The 17,951-nt window shown below is 43.9% G+C and overlaps 8 protein-coding genes across 8 annotated transcripts; 5 read left to right on the top strand and 3 right to left on the bottom strand.

Annotated features, from left to right (window-relative positions):
* Positions 1-48: 48 nt before the first annotated feature.
* L199_002258 (uncharacterized protein) lies at positions 49-2,747 on the bottom strand (the record flags this gene model as incomplete). The annotated part of the gene is made up of 4 exons (XM_064888005.1): positions 49-960; positions 1,023-1,544; positions 1,609-2,604; positions 2,697-2,747. The coding sequence occupies 4 exons, from the start codon at positions 2,745-2,747 to the stop codon at positions 49-51; spliced, it is 2,481 nt and encodes an 826-aa protein (XP_064744077.1).
* A 322-nt stretch (positions 2,748-3,069) lies between these two features.
* L199_002257 (uncharacterized protein) lies at positions 3,070-4,845 on the top strand (the record flags this gene model as incomplete). The annotated part of the gene is made up of 5 exons (XM_064888004.1): positions 3,070-3,426; positions 3,526-3,893; positions 3,991-4,411; positions 4,523-4,732; positions 4,813-4,845. The coding sequence occupies 5 exons, from the start codon at positions 3,070-3,072 to the stop codon at positions 4,843-4,845; spliced, it is 1,389 nt and encodes a 462-aa protein (XP_064744076.1).
* A 561-nt stretch (positions 4,846-5,406) lies between these two features.
* On the top strand, positions 5,407-6,152 carry L199_002256 (uncharacterized protein; the record flags this gene model as incomplete). The annotated part of the gene is made up of 3 exons (XM_064888003.1): positions 5,407-5,501; positions 5,612-5,942; positions 6,015-6,152. 3 exons carry the CDS (start codon positions 5,407-5,409, stop codon positions 6,150-6,152), a joined length of 564 nt encoding a protein of 187 aa, XP_064744075.1.
* A 332-nt stretch (positions 6,153-6,484) lies between these two features.
* On the top strand, positions 6,485-7,107 carry L199_002255 (uncharacterized protein; the record flags this gene model as incomplete). The annotated part of the gene is made up of 3 exons (XM_064888002.1): positions 6,485-6,519; positions 6,586-6,970; positions 7,039-7,107. 3 exons carry the CDS (start codon positions 6,485-6,487, stop codon positions 7,105-7,107), a joined length of 489 nt encoding a protein of 162 aa, XP_064744074.1.
* A 614-nt stretch (positions 7,108-7,721) lies between these two features.
* L199_002254 (uncharacterized protein) lies at positions 7,722-10,768 on the top strand (the record flags this gene model as incomplete). The annotated part of the gene is made up of 3 exons (XM_064888001.1): positions 7,722-9,041; positions 9,086-10,156; positions 10,283-10,768. 3 exons carry the CDS (start codon positions 7,722-7,724, stop codon positions 10,766-10,768), a joined length of 2,877 nt encoding a protein of 958 aa, XP_064744073.1.
* A 416-nt stretch (positions 10,769-11,184) lies between these two features.
* On the bottom strand, positions 11,185-12,744 carry L199_002253 (uncharacterized protein; the record flags this gene model as incomplete). Its single annotated transcript, XM_064888000.1, has 6 exons — positions 11,185-11,240; positions 11,315-11,331; positions 11,411-11,629; positions 11,712-12,271; positions 12,364-12,455; positions 12,525-12,744. The coding sequence occupies 6 exons, from the start codon at positions 12,742-12,744 to the stop codon at positions 11,185-11,187; spliced, it is 1,164 nt and encodes a 387-aa protein (XP_064744072.1).
* A 750-nt stretch (positions 12,745-13,494) lies between these two features.
* L199_002252 (uncharacterized protein) lies at positions 13,495-15,142 on the top strand (the record flags this gene model as incomplete). The annotated part of the gene is made up of 6 exons (XM_064887999.1): positions 13,495-13,712; positions 13,796-14,011; positions 14,098-14,303; positions 14,391-14,695; positions 14,819-14,971; positions 15,050-15,142. The coding sequence occupies 6 exons, from the start codon at positions 13,495-13,497 to the stop codon at positions 15,140-15,142; spliced, it is 1,191 nt and encodes a 396-aa protein (XP_064744071.1).
* A 387-nt stretch (positions 15,143-15,529) lies between these two features.
* On the bottom strand, positions 15,530-17,686 carry L199_002251 (uncharacterized protein; the record flags this gene model as incomplete). The annotated part of the gene is made up of 10 exons (XM_064887998.1): positions 15,530-15,607; positions 15,670-16,033; positions 16,164-16,439; positions 16,579-16,767; positions 16,830-16,948; positions 17,028-17,097; positions 17,171-17,184; positions 17,255-17,268; positions 17,334-17,356; positions 17,412-17,686. The coding sequence occupies 10 exons, from the start codon at positions 17,684-17,686 to the stop codon at positions 15,530-15,532; spliced, it is 1,422 nt and encodes a 473-aa protein (XP_064744070.1).
* Positions 17,687-17,951: the final 265 nt, after the last annotated feature.

The following is a 17,951-nucleotide window of genomic DNA, read 5'->3' as shown; positions in this document are numbered from 1 at the left end:
AGTAATATACAAGTGAAACGATCTTCTCTCTACTTTCCCACACTGATACTATAGAGTGATCAAATCACCTTCACAAGCAGGACAACAAAACATGATCTCATCCCCAAACTGTTGATGTTTCTTTCTTACCTGCTTTTGCGTTTGCTTCTGCTGTATTCCATCGATATCATTCTCTTGTGAATCTTCATTAAATGTCGATAACTTGCTTGGAGTTTGAACGATCTGATAATCCATCCTTGCTTTGAGAGCATTCAACGATACCTGTCTTTTATGTCTTACACTGGCAGGTAAAATTGCATCTACCGCTGAGGGTCCCGCATTACCGGAAGAAGAAGGTATTCGTCTAGGTGAGGATGGATATTCGTCTTTAGGCGATAAGAAATATCCTCCTTTACCTCTTGGACTAGAAATCGATAGATTATCATATTCTTTTTTGATCTTCTGATAATCTAAATTTAGATCCGTTAAATTCTTTTGTAAATTATGTTTATCATTTTCTGAATCGTATAATTGATTTTCCAATTGACGTATTTTAGACGTTAATGATGATATTTCTAGTTCCCTCGATACTGATGCTGAAGACGTTTTGTCTTCTTGTTGTACATTTTCGGTCGAAGATGATTCGACTTTCTGGCTTTGCGAAGTCTCCAACGAATTCTTGGTGCTCTTCAGTTCCTCTTTCAATGATTCCACTTCGCCTTCCAATCTCTTGACATCCGATTGAGCTTTCTCTAATGTCGTTTCATCAAATTCGATCGTACCCGTCTGCTTTTCAATTATCTTGTCTTTCTCCGATATTGATAGTTCATTCTTAGCTATCGTTTGATCACGTTCCGCTAAACTATCTTGTAAACCCTTAAATTCGGTTTGTATTTCGCTCAATTTACTTTCTAATTCGATAATTTTCTCATCTTTAGATCTGTTCTCCTCTGCTAGTGATGTTACTTGATCATGTAATGTCTGAATCCATGAGTCCAGATCGTCATCAGCTGAACCCCTTCCATCCAAAAGGTTTGACTCACCTTGCCTTCTTCCACTCTGGCCTCCAATTCCAACTTGCTCTTTTCCCAATTCTTACTTTTCGTCTCCCAGCTTTCCACCGCAGAAGCCATCGTAGCCTTCTCCTCCATCGCTTCTACCACTTTATTCCTTACTTCTTGTAACTGCCTCATCAACTCGTCATTCTCTTTTTGTAACGCCAATTTCTTTTTCTCGCTGGTTTCTCCTTTCTTTGTCGCTGTCATTAATTTACTTTTCGTCAACTCCAATTCATTCTTAATCGATGTCAATGATGATTCGAGCGTTTTGATCGTTTTGGATGTATCTCCATGAGTGGTTTGTAGGGTCTGATGCGTGGTCGATAATTCGTCATGTGTCGATTTCAAACTGTCATGTTCTGATGTTAGACTGTGATGCTGTTCTTCCAATATCTTATGAGCGGATCTCAGATCTTCTAATTCCTTATTGGATAATGTTGAGCTTGATTTCAGTGTTTCGAGCTCATTTGTGATCTTCTCAAGATTGGTGGTGAGTTCAGAGTTACTCTGGGTAAACCAAAGGCAATGGTCATTAGCACATTTTTACATTTGCAGTAAACCTCGGACTCACCTGTCTTAATCTTCCCACTTCATTCTCCAACCCACTTTCCCTGGCCCTCTCCCTCTCCAGAGCTTTCTCCAACTCCTTTATCCTATCTTTTTCCTTTTCGCTTACATCTTTCATCTCACTTTCCAACCTATTCTTCTCATGACTCAGCTCATCTCTCTCATGCCTCAAAGCGTCTACCTCTTTGCTTATCCGCTGCACCTCCTCTTCTAACGATGATACTTTTCCCACTTCCACCTGCATTTCACCAACTCTCGACTCCAAGGAGGACTTCTCTTCCTCCAACTTGGATATCAGCGTCCTGCCTTCTGCTAATAGCTGGGAGTCTCCCTTGGCAGCTGTCAGCTGCGTCTGAAGGGAAGCGAGCTGGTTTTGCAGATCTGATCGCTCGGCAATGAGAAGAGAGATCGTTTCGCGCAGTTCGGAGGTGGGGTCGGAAGGTGATTTGGGTGGCTGAGTCTCTGTCTGAGCAGCTGGCGCTGGTGATGTTTCGGTAGGTTGGGTTGATGTAATTTCGGGCCGTGAAGCATTCGTTGTGTCTTCAGGTGTAGGTTGGGTAGCAGAAGGGGTATCTTCTTCGTCCTCTTCTACTTTCTTTTCCTCCTGATCCTCCTCTTCAGCCTGATCTTTCGATTTCTTCCCTTTCTTTTTCTTCTTCTTACTGCCTTTCCCTTCGGATGTTTCTTGCTCAGCCGATGGTTTCTCTTCTTCCCGATCCTCCTGATCCACCTTATCCACCTTATCCTGATCACCGTCCTCGGGTTCTACCTTTCCGTCCTTCCCTTCTTCCGTAGTCTTATTCGTCTCAGCCTTGACATCGTTATCCCCCGGCTTTACATCCCCCAATACTTCCGTTCTGGCAGTATCATCCAAGCTCAGACTGGTCCTTGCTGAAGGTACATTAGCTGTATCGGCCAAAGTAGAGGCAGGTGAGCTGGGAGTGGCAGCAGGTGAAGCTCCAGCAGCTTCCGCTTTCTTCTTTTTCTGCCTTTGAGCAAGCTGCATTCCATCAATACCAGCATCATCACCATCAGCAATTGACTCTATTTTGCCAAGCGAAGAAAGAAGGAGAGACCGTGAGTGTGACTCACAAGTTTTTTGGCTCGTTCTGCTTTGGCTTTTCGTTCGGCGTCTTCTGACATTGTGTCTCTCCTGCTCAGAGGCTATGTTATGATCTGGAGTCAGAGCTCTAGAATACTTGCTACTTGATACTCGCAGGCGGACACGTTGAAAGTGTATCTACACAGATACAGACGCGGGGTATATACATCGAGGTGAAACTTGTGTGTTCCCTCCATTTTATAACCCTCGACGGAATCCATCAGATTGTAGCCGAAGAAAAAAGTATCCTCATCTCACCTCTCCAAATCTCTATATTTCCATGGCAAAGTTGAAAACAAACACAACAACTTGAGATACGTAGCATATACTCATACTCGTTCACATCCAAAAAGCAACGTTACGATGCGATCCCGACCTGTATTCCTTCGAGCATTAAAAATCCAGCAACAGCCCATCCTTCGTCCTAGAGTATTACCTCGCTCCGCCACCCTTCCCCTCTCCCTTCGACCGCTCTCCACCTCTTCTCGATTATTGGAAGAAGCCAAACAGCAATCGAAAGAGAATCAGAAGAAACGACCACCACCTGAAGATAATGCTCCTCCCCAATCACCTTGGAAGGTCTTTACCCAAGTGCTGAAAGAGGAGATAGAGAAGAATAAAGGATGGCAAGATAATGTCAAACAGTTACAGGGTGATGTGGATAAGATGGCGGATAGTGCTGCTATGAAGAGGGCTAGAGATCTGTATGAGAAGACCAGGGTGGGTGCATCCATCTTCCTGACCTATGATACTTTGTGTCTGTTATAGTGATGGTCGTTAACCGTTGATCTGATACTGATTTGTCATATGTGTCGGTAGATCACCAACTTGATCAAGAACAATCCCCGAATTCAAGCTGCAGTAGGCGACCTTCAAAAAGCTGGTATATCGGTACATGATGCTGTCCAACATGCTCTTCGAGACTCGGAAGTTCTCAAAGCCATCTCAGCCGCGACATCGAGGTTCGTTTCGGCAGCTACGAGCGCTACTCAACCTATCAGGGATACCAAGACGTATCAGGTTATAGCTGAATCGATAGAAGATGCGTTTGACGACACTACCGGTATGAGCAGTAGGTATGGAGGGTATGAGGAGAAAGAGGCCAGAAGGAAAAAGAGGGAATTAAGAGCTATAAGAGCTGCGAAAGCTGGGAAGAAGGTTGTCAAGAAGGTTGAGGAGAATCCAGAGTGAGTGAGCGTCCCTCCTTCGGCAAACAAAACACGGACATCTATTGGACTGTTTCCCGAAGGTAGAGTCGCTGAATCCTCCATCTCATTCCCATAGAGCCGGTGAAGCCCTAGTACTCTCCGACCGACCCGAGCCAGTCTCTCGATTCGGCTTTATCAAAGAATCGCCAACTTACCAACGATGGTTGGAAACATACTACGAATCGGATTCACCATTCATTAGTGCCCTCCGAACGGTCGGGTCGAAAGTCGGATCCTTATTCGAAGAGAACGAGACTGCTCAAGTGATAAAAGCAATGAAAGAGATTGACCCCTCGTTCAGGATGGATAGCTGGACTGGAGAACTGAGAGAATATATCGTACCTGAAGTGGTAGATGCTTATCTGAGTGCGGATAGGGAAAGTTTGAAACAGTGGTGTGGAGAAGCTACTTTCAATGTACTGTGGGCGACTATGGGTCAATATATCAAGCAGGGGTTGGTATCGGATAGTAAGATTTTGGATATAAAGCATGTTGATGTGAGTTAAATTTAAACTATATTTCATCACTTGTTGACTCACCTCGATTTGATATCTGAAAACTGAATGTATTGCTAATATTCGATGTGATTTGATTTTCAATGTCAATAGGTATCATCAGGTAAAATGCTTGAAAACAACGTACCTGTATTCGTCATAACTTTCGCTACTCAAGAGCAACTTCTGTTCAGATCAGCTAAAACGGGTGAAGTGATTGTCGGATCGGAGAGGGATGTGGAACAATGCAGATATGCTATGGTGATCACAAGAGTGGAGAAAGAGTTGGAGAATGAATTGACGGGTGGATGGAAGGTTGTTGAGGTGAGTTGCTAGCTTCCTTATACTCCATACCAATTTCATATACCATCAAGCTGATTCATTGATGTGTTCCAAATCTACAGATGGCCAGGAGAGGTGCTAAAGGCGGTTTGTAATGATAAATCAGAAGATACATACTTGCATGCATTATCACACACTATTCGAACGATTTACTTAGTTCATCGGAGATGAGGACGTGACATGATGACAACAAAAATCAAAGTTGAAGATATTTGCGATTCCATCCGCAGATGAGAAGGCACAGAGTACGAACTGAGCAAGGTTTCCTCAATCGAAGTGCTCATGATTGAAAGTGACCAACAATGTCGAGCTGGTAAGATCCGAACCGATGTCTTCTGACGAATCAGTCACCTGAGGGTTGGGTCCGGCTATGGGAGACTTAACGTGATCAGAATCTCGACCTGACTGGGTAGAGCGAGACACAGAAGGCAATATGCCCAATCTCTAATCCTGGAATCTTACTAATCCACCATTCGACCTTCGATCCTTTGATAAACCCTCTCTCCTCCTTTACCACCCATTCCACCCTGACAAAAACTCCGTCATTCGTGAGCGCGAAGCATGATATGGTATAAATGCCTCATTCAAAGATCGTAACATCCTCTACAGTAGCATTCTTTGCCGCCATTGATTTCACCATACAGTATACTGTAACCATGTTCAGACGATCGTCTTATCAAGTTTCTCAATCTGGTGGGGAGAAATCTACTTGTCATACGACTGATTCTATCCCTGATACGAAGCCCGCTGGGTAAGTAACTGTACTGTGTAAACATACAATTTTGTAATATCAATCACTTGATCCCTGTGCGCTTCATTCACAATTCACGATTGAGCTCATGCTTCCATCCAACATCGTAGGTCTGCCAATACCTCAGGAAATAGATACATGATGAAACTGGAAGTAACCAAGTTGACTTCTACTGTCAAACCTCGAATTGCTACTCATCCTATTCACCCCAATAATCGACAAACTACAGAGGGTGGAACATTCATACGGAAAGGGGATACATTCGATTGGATCTTTTGGCCTAGTGACAGGGAGAAGGACAAAGATAATAATGCAAGTAAAGAACTCAGTACACCTGATGAGAACGCTTCTTCATCCTCCTCATCTACTCGAGCAATCCCCACGATCAGGGGAACAGCTACATGTGTACCTACTTACATCGCCTTACCCGAGGGGTCTCAAGTGAGTTTGTAAGTATGGAACGAGCCTGGTCCCTCGGATCATATGAGTTTTGAATCTCGCGTTATTCCTCAGCCTGAAGCTCAAAAGAAAGAGGAAAAGAACAAGGAGGTTGAATTGGGATATTTTGGGAGACTCTTTTCTCCTCGATTGGCACCTAGTCAAGTACAAACTCCCTCTATCCCATTCAAAAACCCAGAGGCTGAGTTGTAGTTGACCAACGAAATCCAATCGAATCGAATCGGTACACTTACCCCATTCCTCCCTTCCTTTGACTAGTGTATACTGTATAGTATATAAGTGTGTTACGATATGCAGTCATAACTGCATGCAAATCCTTTCATCCGCATTGCATGTTCTCCTTTTTTACCTATTGTCGGGCTTCGGATTCATGTGTATACATCATCAAAGTTCTCAATCTCGAGTCGAAATCATCCATATGAGAAACACTTTCTGATACCATACCTTGGTCATTGTTTCATTTATGCTCTATTGGACTTTCTTTAGGACAGATATCAATTTTTGATCTCGACTAGTAAAACACCATGACTGATACTTTGAAGGCATCGACCAAGATCAAGTGAGTAAATGTATGTTAAGAGTTGTTCTATCAGCTGACTGGCTCTGAGTTGTTTACATATATTAGCACTGCAAGTTGGAGCATGTTCATCAGGGTCACTAAAGGTCCTTCCCTCTCCGATCAAGGCTACGAGGACAACTCACCTCTCGAGCTCGAAGGCTCGTCAGGTAAACAAGGTATAGGCTACGATCGGTACGAACTGTTCGACGGTATGTTCATCCGGATTCGAGACACAGCCTCTTTTAAATACACCCAGAATGGTGGAACCAAAATCGAAGGTACTGTACCGATTATAGAAAGGCTTGAGGAAGCTTCCAAGACATTTTCCATTGGGGACAATGAGATCCGGATTACCATGAAGCCCCATCCATTTGACGTGCAATCGTCCATGCCCGATTATCAGCCTAAAGGGACTATACGACCTTTCAGCATCGGCGTGAGAGATACCAGGGTGAGTGTCAAGAAGGTTCCGATTCGGTGTTTATACATGCTAATGCCAGGCTTCTTGATACTTCCCAGACTGATGATGAGACGACTGGGGCTGAGAATGCAGAAGAGGAAGAAGGTAGTAAATGCACTGTCCTCTGATCTGTAAACTGTGCATCTATCGATCTGTTGCCACAATCTGTTATCTCCTAGGGAAATGGATGGTGTACCCTTGGAATGAGATCTGGTCTATCTCCGATGTGGAGACCCCACAACACTACCTGCATGCAGTCTATGTTAGGATTCAACGCTAGCAGGTGATAAGAGACATCTATAGTGTATATTCGCCATCCCATCTGACTCTCATTCCCCTCTTTCTCTCTCCCGTCATATCATCATCTTATCAACCAGATGATATATTGGAGTATCAATCACTCCAATGTAAGGTGATCATCCTCTACCACTTCCTTTTTATCGCTATATACGTTGTATTCTCTGATTTGTCTGTTGTTTTACCATCAATCCTGTTTGTATCACCACCTTTTCTCACGATCCTCGCCTTCAGCCCATCATCATCATCGTTACCAAATCAATTGCTGGTCAATCATACGTAAAGCCACTCTATCACCCTACTTCATCTTATAGCCTTGTTGTAACCTTCTCCTCCAAACCTGTATATCAAACTTATCATTTTAACACTGTATCACCTTTTCGATTCTTCATCAATCTCTAGTCTCCTTTCCCATATAATCTAACAGGAGGAAAACGCGGACAAGATGACCTCTTCACCAATCAATGCGATCCCAATATTCAGCCCACAGACACCAACCGCATACTCACCCAGAGAACGGTCAGATACAATCCTCACGACCTCCTCGTCCGACTCATTCCCTCATCTCCAAACACCTCAAACGTCCTCGATCCTAGGTGTACTCAATGGTCACCAAGCCGGAGCATACAAACCATCCGTGGTAGTCGAATCACCTACCGGTGCGCTTGCAATCAGTCGACGTCGTCAAAATAGTTATGGCTTCGGCAGCGCCCTGATCTCGTCTTCCCCAGAGACAATACTACAAGATGGGCACATCAGCTCTTCACTTGTTGAAGAACCTGAATCACTGTTCACGAATGGCATATCTCCCCAGCTCGAACCTCCTATTGAGCTCAACAACCATTCTTCCAATGACTTTCAACCAGTCTCAGCGATATCTGCTGCATCTTCCACCAATGCCGGCTTGTCAGAACCTGATGCTAGTCGGTTAAGTATTTCAACAGACGGGACGCTCGACCATTCCGATACCACGACTACAAGCCGTCGATCCAAATTGAAGGCAGTGGTAAGGAGAAAGCTCGAAAGATCCAAGAGCTCTTTAAGAAGTTTACGCAGATTGAAAGAAGATGATGGAAACTCAACCTCGAGTAGACCCACATCCCTACTTGATGCGAACGGTATCGCCCCTTCTTCCAGTATCAATAATACGGTAGCGGTAAGACCCAGAAAATCTCGACTCAAAACTCTCTTGACTATATCGCGCGCTCCATCGTCCACCTCTGTCAGATCGACCCATGTGACCTCTGCGTCCCATAGTCCCCCATCCAGTGAACAAGCACAACCTTCCCATCAACTCTCTCATCACATCGGTCATCATGAGATTACGGTCCGAGATTTCGCTCATCCTCCTAGCGCTGTGTTCCCTGCGTCCGCTCGTACTCGACACTTCTCTATCGATGGAGTGGCTCAGCTCGATCAATTCACATCCCCTGCCCAAGCCATCTTCAAATATGTCTCGAATAGCACTCAAGATCCGATCTATCAGTCAAATATGGCAGGTGACTCGTCCTATATCCATCCCGTGCGGATCACCCGACCCCGTGCGACTTCGATGCCTCTTCTCGATACCACCGCAGCTGATCTGATGGGAGACGAGCCGGGCCATGGAATAGCGGAAAAGACCAACTACTTTGATACTGTACTACCACGAGAACTCAGATTACTGGTCATGAAAACGCTTTTAGAGGTGTACAAGGCAGAAGGGGGTATCAAAAGATGGAGCGGAGAGACGGGAGGTCGGAGGGAATTGATCAAGCTTAGTAGGGTGAGTGACGCTTATCCCCGATCATTGCTGATCTAGATGTATAGGTGTCTAAAAGCTGGCAACAACTCTGCCTCGATGGTCAATTATGGTCATCCCTTGAACTCACTCCTTACGCCCATGTCCTACACCCCAACACACTCAAGAGAATCCTCTCCTCCTCTCTGCCATTCATTACGACAATGGACCTCAGAGGCTTAAATCGGCTGAAGGGATCAGTTCTTATCCCTTCCTTGTCACCATTCGACTGGACACCTAGCCCCCGCTCTGACAGCTTGACCGTATGGCTGCCAAATCTTCGGGTATTGGATCTTCTTGGAGCAACCAGATTGAGTCCCTCCGATATCTGCTCAATCATCCTTGGCTCACCGGGTCTAAAATTCATCAACCTTAAAGCTGTTCAGGCTTGTTCTTCAGAAGTGATACGCACCATCGCAAGGTCAACTCGTCAGCTTGAATATCTAGATATATCAAAATGTAAAGATTTGACTTTAGGCGACATTATCTTCCTCGTCAATGCGATGGACGATGTTCAGGCATCCAAATTGAAGGCATTGAAATTTGGTGGACTGAAATCGTATGGACGACACGCATCGGATCTCTTACCTCTCTTAGCAAAAACGTTAATCAATCTGGAAGTATTGGATGCTCAAGGATGTACGCACTTGTTTGACGATGATTTTGAAAAGTTCGCTCTGGCACTTCAAGAAGTGGGCAGGAAGAGCTCGATCACGCATCTTAACTTATCTGGATGTACAGCCTTAAAAGGAAAATTCTTGGTTCATCTAGCTGGATATCTACCTCAATTGAGATTATTGGAATTGGCAAATTTATCTGAGATGTTCAAGGACAATCATGATGATGGTGAATTAGATTTAGTAAAGTTCCTCAAGACTATTCCTAAGATTGAGAAGATCGACTTAGACCAGACTGGTACGCATGGTGGGATCATTGATAGAGTCCTGGATGTACTTTCGAGGTGTAGGTCGGATGAGACGGACGAGACTGTTGGGAAGAATTTGAAAGAGTTGAGGATTGGTGGGAGTAAGGATGTAACTAGTGAGGGGTTGTGTAGGTTGATTAGGAGTTGTGGGAATTTGGAAGTGTTGGAGATTGATGTGAGTGAGAAACACAATTGGCTCGTTTCAAACACTCCAATGCTGGATCATCCCTTCTGAATAGATCGATTATCAGTATGGAATAGAGCGCGTAGCTGACATACCGTTGTTTTTGTGGTGGTACAGAACACTCCCGCAGATAACTCTGTCCTACGTACATTCCTCAAATACCATCCCAAAGGGAACATATCAGTCATCGACTGTAGATCCATCACCTCCTCTGAATTGGACAAGTTGTTGAAGAACACTAGGACGAGAGTAGGGTATGAAGGATGGGATTTCACTCCGTTCGAATACCAAACTAAGGAACTATCCTCGCAAGGAGGGAAAGCGACGGTGAAGAGTTTCCAGGGGTGGAGGAATACGACGATACCCCGGGATTGGAGGGAGATAAGAAATGATCTGGATAAGGTACAACATGCAAAGGATGAAGGAGTGATCGAGAGGGACAAAGAGAAGGAGAAGAAAGAAAGAAAGAATACTTGGTGGTCTAGTACTTCCACTTCTACTTCGTCTGGTGAAACTGCTGTAACGGGAACGATGGATTTGGATGGGGTCTGGGATGGAGAGGGTGATGGAGAGGGTGGAGGTAGGGGATGTGTGATCATGTGAGGGGTGTGTTGGTATAATTGAATTGTATGTTGGTGTTATCGGTTCTATCCACTATTTACATTCCGTTTTGGATCTATTTGTTAGTTGTCATTTGTATCCCAGTTGAATTTGTTAACCGAAGAATAAGTATAATCCTTCCGTCACGTCATTCTGGTGTTTATGTCAGATTTCTTCCTCCACCCTCTACTTATCACATCTGTCCAACACTGTAATAGTCATCTTCGGACGATAGAGCATCTATCCTTTTCTGACCTAGCCGTATATATCGAGATTGAATATTAATCATGTTCCATCTATTTGTTATGCATCGTAATGATCTACACAATACAACTCTGGTGATCCATCCTATATCCCGAAAACATCTGTATACCATCATATATCGTGTGAAAACGCACTGTACTTGCACTATATTTCGTCTATCCTGTATTACCGTCTAATATTCTAGAAGCTAAATTTACACCTATCGCCGGACCTATATCGATAAGATGGAAATTGTTAATTTAGTTCCACGCTCGTCATCTAGATCCGGGATGGAGTGATTCTCACCTTGTATCGTGTTTCCACTATCTCATCATGGGCATGGTAAGCCTGAAGTATAAGGTAGAAGATTGAAAGTAGGAATGAGAATGGAGGATAACTCACCCTATACCGACCCATAAACCATCTACTCCTCCAGGTATCGATGATAGATCTTCTATCAACGGTTGACCATTTGGTATAATAGGGGAAGACCATTTCGTCTGGGATAGGATGAGTGTACCGTTAGAAGAAGCGAATTTGGGAGAGAGCGATTCGACATATGTGATCAGGTTTGGTTTATCTCTATTATTAGAGGATGATAGAGATGATAGGGGACGTGATCTGTTACAAAGACAATACGATGTTAATCTTAATGTGTCATATATGTAGAAACGTGTAGATGATAATACGATACCAAACTCACATAATTACTGTCCCATCCTCTCTCACTACCATCACTACTTTCCCTTCCGCCTCACCTTGGCCAATTTTAACCGCACATGGTTTCAGTCTTTCTTTAGGTTTGATCACTAAACCTTCCCATTCTTTCTGCCCAATCTCCTTGGTCGTCGTTCGTATCTCCTGGCCCAAAAATGTCTTTAACAACAGTGGAGTTTTAATTCCAGTAGAGACGATTATGGTATCTGCTTTGAGATGAACAATCTCCTCTACTCCGTTGATAAACTGGACTATGTTTATACCATTTATCCTTCTCCTCTCTTTCCCACTCCCACCAACACTCCCCTCATCCCTTTCCTTTGGTTTGCCATTCGATTGCGGAGGAAAGAAGGTAAGAGAAGTTGCTCTAGCGATCATCAACGACGCTCCAGGATGAGTAAGGAATAATCCGCATAGGTGCCGTGTGAAGTCGGACGGTTGACAAATGGCTGTTGGAAGGGATCGATGATGTATCGAGGTTGAAGGTGGGAGGAAGGAGAGCGAGGTCGTAGAGGAAGATGAGGAAGATTCGTCGAGGTTGGCATCCTAAATGAATTGTATGGTATGATCCATACCATCCGTTGAATTAGTTGTTGAAAATAATATCATTCACGTAATTCTTGAATCCACCCACTCACATATAAATCTATGGCTTTGTATCCCCATTTCAACTCTCCTCTAAAATCTTTTGCCAAACTTCGATGAAGGTCATACCCAGTCATTGACATTTCTAGTATTCCATTCTTTAGCACGATTTTGTTCGTTGCAGTGATACAATGATTCAGTCCAATTGACTCACCATCAGCTTCATCTTTTACTAATAATCCATTAGCATACCCACTACTTCCCGTACCTACGTTCTCCTCTTCCACCAATGTAATCTTACTTTCTGGATGTAAGTCTAGATGTTTCGAGAGGTAGTACGCTGCGGAAACGCCAATCAGACCTGCTCCGATTATGACTATCTCTCTGGGCTGAGGCTGATGCCCGTTCATTTTTACTTTGGGCTTGGTGGTCATGCTGGTAAGTATCTACTGCTGTGTTGTCGATTGTGAGATGAATGTCGATTTCGTATTGTTGCAACGATGTATCGATGTATTTGCTTTGAGATCACTTACATACATGGTGCATGATGACATTGTATCTTGCATAAACCATACGAGTACCGGTCGGATGATCGACTGCAATGAGTTTGGGCTGTCTCATACTCGTAATGATCGCCTTCGATATAAGCAACCAACTGTACAGATCTGTGGTTTTGATCATTGATCGATCGCGTATCTGTTGATGACGTTTGATCGAGCAGGGCCAGTGGATAAACAGATCGATCACCCATGAAAATGGAAAGGACGGTTAGTACCTTTACACGTGGTTATCGCCTCACCCCTTAACCAGATCCCATACTCATACATGAGTGCTCGTATTGTTATGAGTAACATGGATTTGATCTGTATGATCTCTTCCTTCGTCTCTGAAATACCATCACAAGTTGGCCATCTCTGTATCAGCTTTCACCATCATTGAGCGAGAGTTGCACCACACATGCATCCCCATAACATCTCATTTTCCTGTTATCATGATGATATCTTTGACTGACGGGATAGGAGATGACGTCATATCAAATGTCCTCAGCTGAATAAGCAGATAGATGACGGGAGTTGACTGGCCTCATCCATGATACTGGTATATATGAGCGACTGATAACATTCACAAGACAAGTGTAAGAACAAGTCAACATCCTAAACCATTGATCTCCCCCCCCCCCCAACATGTCTTACTCCACTCCCCCATTCAAACCAACCATCCCCCTCGAACCTTTCACCATCTCGATCCCAGATAAGGATATCGAGGAACTAAAGACTTTGATCAAACTATCGAGATTGCCCAAGGAGACTTATGAGAATATCGATGCTGAGAAGAAAGGGTTTGGAGTCAGTAGGAAGTGGTTAGAGGATACTAGGAAGTATTGGTTAGAGGAGTACGATTGGTATGTTCTAGCTTACTACTCTCCCCCGTACACACCCCCTCAGTAACTAACCAATATCATACGGTATGATATGGGATTTTTAGGCGAAAGCAAGAATCTCGTATAAACGCTCAACCAGCTTTCAAAGCTACGGTCAAAAACGCCGATGGACTGGAATACAAGATCCATTTCGCAGCGTTATTCTCCAAGAGGAAAGATGCTATCCCAATCATACTCAGTCATGGATGGCCTGGAGCGTACATCGAGTTTTTGGGTTTGATGGAGGTTATCAGAGCGAAGTATTCAGATGATGAATTACCGTGAGTATCCCTTGACAGGAAATGAGTGATTGATATCGACATATGAACGGAATGACTAAATCTTCCTTTTTTGCTATTTTATCCAGCTACCACCTCATATTCCCCTCTACACCGGGATACTTATTCTCCTCGTCGACACCTAACGACCGCGAGTTCTCGATTGAAGATGTCGGATACCTCTATGACCAAGTCCTGAAGGGACTTGGGCTGGGAGATGGATATATCGCACAGGGCGGGGATGTTGGGAGTCATATTACCAATGAACTGGGTAGAAGTCATGAGGGTTGTAAAGGTGAGTGAGAGGGTCGTATGGTATGAAGGAGGAGAGGGGGCTGTGATACCATCGAAAGAATGAAGCTGATCTGCTGCATCCACCCAGCGATCCACCTTAACATGCGGATCGTCAAACCCGCGCCAGCCGGTACCCCCGAACATTCCCAACCATGGGGTATACCCGAATTCCTCGAGTGGTTGCAGAAATACGGCTACAACCTCGAACAGGCCACTCGACCATCTACCATCGGTCTCGTACTGGGTTCCAACCCTATCAGCCTGTTATGTTGGATAGGAGAGAAATTCGTCGAATGGTCAAATGAAACTCCAAGTTTGGATACGATATTGACTTTTATAAGTCTTTATTGGTTCACTGATACTTTCCCTAGTTGTATCTTCAGTTATAGATATGTGAGTACTCTTTCACTATATACATATCTCCTGTTTCCTGTTAAACAAGCAACTAATTAATTCATCCTCGCTGATTGTTGAACTGTCGAATTTTTTTATACAATCATTCAACCTGAATTACAGGGCTTCGGATCTAAAAGAAATGTCCACACAGCCGACAAAGAATATCAACATAAACCAACGGGATACAGTTATTTCCCTAAGGAAATCACACCTATACCTGTACATTGGGTTAAGACCGCTCATAATCTAGTATGGAGTAGGGAACATAAAGCGGTGAGTACGGTGTCGTGTCACAGATTTTGTTAGACCAAAGACTATACCTCAGTACGATGCTGACTGATTTTTCTATAGGGAGGTCACTTTGCAGCTCTAGAAGGTCCAGAGATACTTTTAGACGATGTTGAAGATTTCGTTAAGCAGGTTTGGCCAGAGGTATCAAAATGATTTCACCCTCGACACAAAATTCCCGTTTATATTAGTATAGTAGCCTGATGTATAGGATATATATTGTAAAGTCGTAGAGTAAAGTAAATAACTGAGAACATCAAAGTGGAATGAAAACGGAATATCGGTTTATTAGCCGTCAATTAGAAGATGAAACGTACAATGAGAAAGATTTGTTGTTTCTGTTAACTTCATGTTGAAATTAACTTCCATCATACGAGTGATAAAACCTGTAGTGCATATGTGTATTTTGTGTATCTATCTATACTTTATTGTACAGTATCACACTACATGAGATAAGTAAGCCAAGATAATCCCATAAGTCAATTCAAATTCTCCCTGTTTTAATTTCACTCCACTTCGTTTATTTGTACAAATAAGGTATGATTACCAGAACTGCGTCAAATCAGGATGTATACCATCTCTTGATCTTAGTAAGACTATATTCGAGCTAGTCGTTGAGAACTATACGGTAGATGGGTTGTCAACATCTTCTCCATCTACTGAGCACGGTAGAATCGACTCACCCCATTCCCAACAAACACTCCTGCTCTTCTGGCAATCTCCATGTCAACCGCCACTCCAACTTCCTTATCCTGCCATTCGGGGTATATATCATGTTTCCCTATCCAGACATTATCCCATCCTTCAGATTGTAACCACATCCTGATTTCGTTTATCCAATTATCATCTGCGTCTGTCAGTATATACACAGATCTCAACAAAGGGTGGTTCTTCCTCATCCGTCTCGCACGGGCTATTATGTCGAGAGTCGCAGGTAGACATTTCGCTTTGTATAATCCCATACGGGTCGCTTCTACCATTGAAGAGGGTGGAGGGACGTTCTCGTTCCCTGGGAGTTTGGGAAGTTTATTGAATGACACGAAGGGGCTACGAGGATCGATAAGTACATGTACCATTATTCTCATGTGTACAACTATCGATATCTCCATACCAAGCACGACATGACAGAAAGGACAGAGAGAGAGAGAGAGAGAGAGAGAGAGAGAGATCAACTCACGCTGCACGTTCACCTTTCTCATTACATACCTCCCCCCAGTTCTTACTCCTCCTCAAATGCATCGCCAAGATATGTTTCCATACAGTTGTCTTATGCGGCTCGGTGCTCGTCGAATGGCTCACGGCGGATAGGTCGTAAGGTAAGGATTCAGGTGAGAGGGAGTGTAAAGCGCGATTTATGATGGCTAGGACAGTGGGAGAGAAGGTAAAGTGCTTCATCACGGGGGATTTCACAAAGGTATCGTACAAATCGAGCGAAGCGGTCGAGTCGAAGAAGCTGTAACGTAAGTCAGTCAGTCAACGTAAACAATCAGATAATCGAAGGGAACAGAAAAGCATCGCGGAGTGGATGTTGTTGAACATCAGAAGACCATGCCAGTCAAGATTACACTGATATCGGTTTGCACCACACTCACTCATCATCAAATGGTTCACCTGTTATCCTTACACAACTCTGTTCACTCCCTGCTAACAAAACTTGAATCTGATGTATCCTAGATTGACCATCCGCTACCAGTTCCAAATCACCATCGGGGTTGAGATCATTTCGTATATTATGTAGTTGTTCTTTGTACGACGGACAGACATTTCGGTAGTAATGAGCACTGAACGTTGAATCAGCAAAATTACAGTATTCTTTCGTGAATAGATATAGGGAGGAACATACGGTACAGCTCTAGGCGATTTATACAACTTCTCGAATCCAGATATCACCGTTGATATATACGCTGAAAGAGGTATTCTCGCTGAACGCCATGGCCAGTGGGATACCACGAATGGGAGGTACTAGAGTTACACATAACATCTATAAGCTATAGTCTGCCTTTGTATCAGACAACAAAGAGTCGAGTGCACAGACACTCACCGTATCATCCTCTACGTAAGGTTCAAAAGCCAATGATCGATTCCCCAACACGGCCAAGTGATGTTGTAATCTACCAACAAGCCGACATACTCGTTAGCTCTTCGCTCTGACCATGTAGCAGGACAAAAGACAAAGGCACGTACAATACCCTTTGTAACTGAATAGCAGGCGTTGCGGCATCAGCCACGACACTAGCCGATAAGATAGCATGAAACGAAGAGACTCACCTGATGATTGAATCCTGATGACGATCATTGAAAGAAGCTTATCAGATCTAGCTCCTATGCTGTAAGATGATACACTCACCAGTCCCTCTCGGTACATCAAACCTATCTCATCATCAGCCAACATCCAGCTTACGCTCAATGAAACTCCACAACTCACTTGACATATCTTCCATTCTTCCCTTCGCCTACACCTATATCATTCTTGATCTGGGGCAGACTCGCCTCCTGCCTCCACTCGACAGCATAGGAAGGTGGGAAGGGGGGCCGGGGATGGACGGTGAATAACAAAGCCACGAGGAATATGAAAGCGAGTAATTTGAAATGAGGTCGACGTTGAAGACTCGATATCAGTCCGTTACCCCGTAGAGAGTTGAGGTAGGCGGTATCTACCGTTATGGGTGGTCCGAGTGGGTTGGGGAATGTTATTCTCATTGTAGGATGGTGATGCGAGGTAAGATGAGAAGGGTGAGAATGGGAAGGAACATGAAAAGTGGATTCATGCTTCATTCCGGTATGTTACTAAGGAACGCGTCTAATTGGAGTATGCTCAGTACGTGCACATACCAGAACACATTAATTGGAACTGGAGTCCCCGTGGCTATCGCCTATTAAGCATCTGCCATATAAAAACTAAATGCATACATCATACATAATAAGTCATAATCGTAAAATACATATATCTATTCTAGTGAAACAT

The sequence above is a fragment of the Kwoniella botswanensis genome, chromosome 1, assembly GCF_036426115.1.
Source record: "Kwoniella botswanensis chromosome 1, complete sequence".
In the NCBI taxonomy this organism is placed as follows: Eukaryota; Fungi; Basidiomycota; class Tremellomycetes; order Tremellales; family Cryptococcaceae; genus Kwoniella; species Kwoniella botswanensis.
Note: the sequence above shows the minus strand (reverse complement) of the source record. Positions and strands in the feature narration are given on the sequence as shown.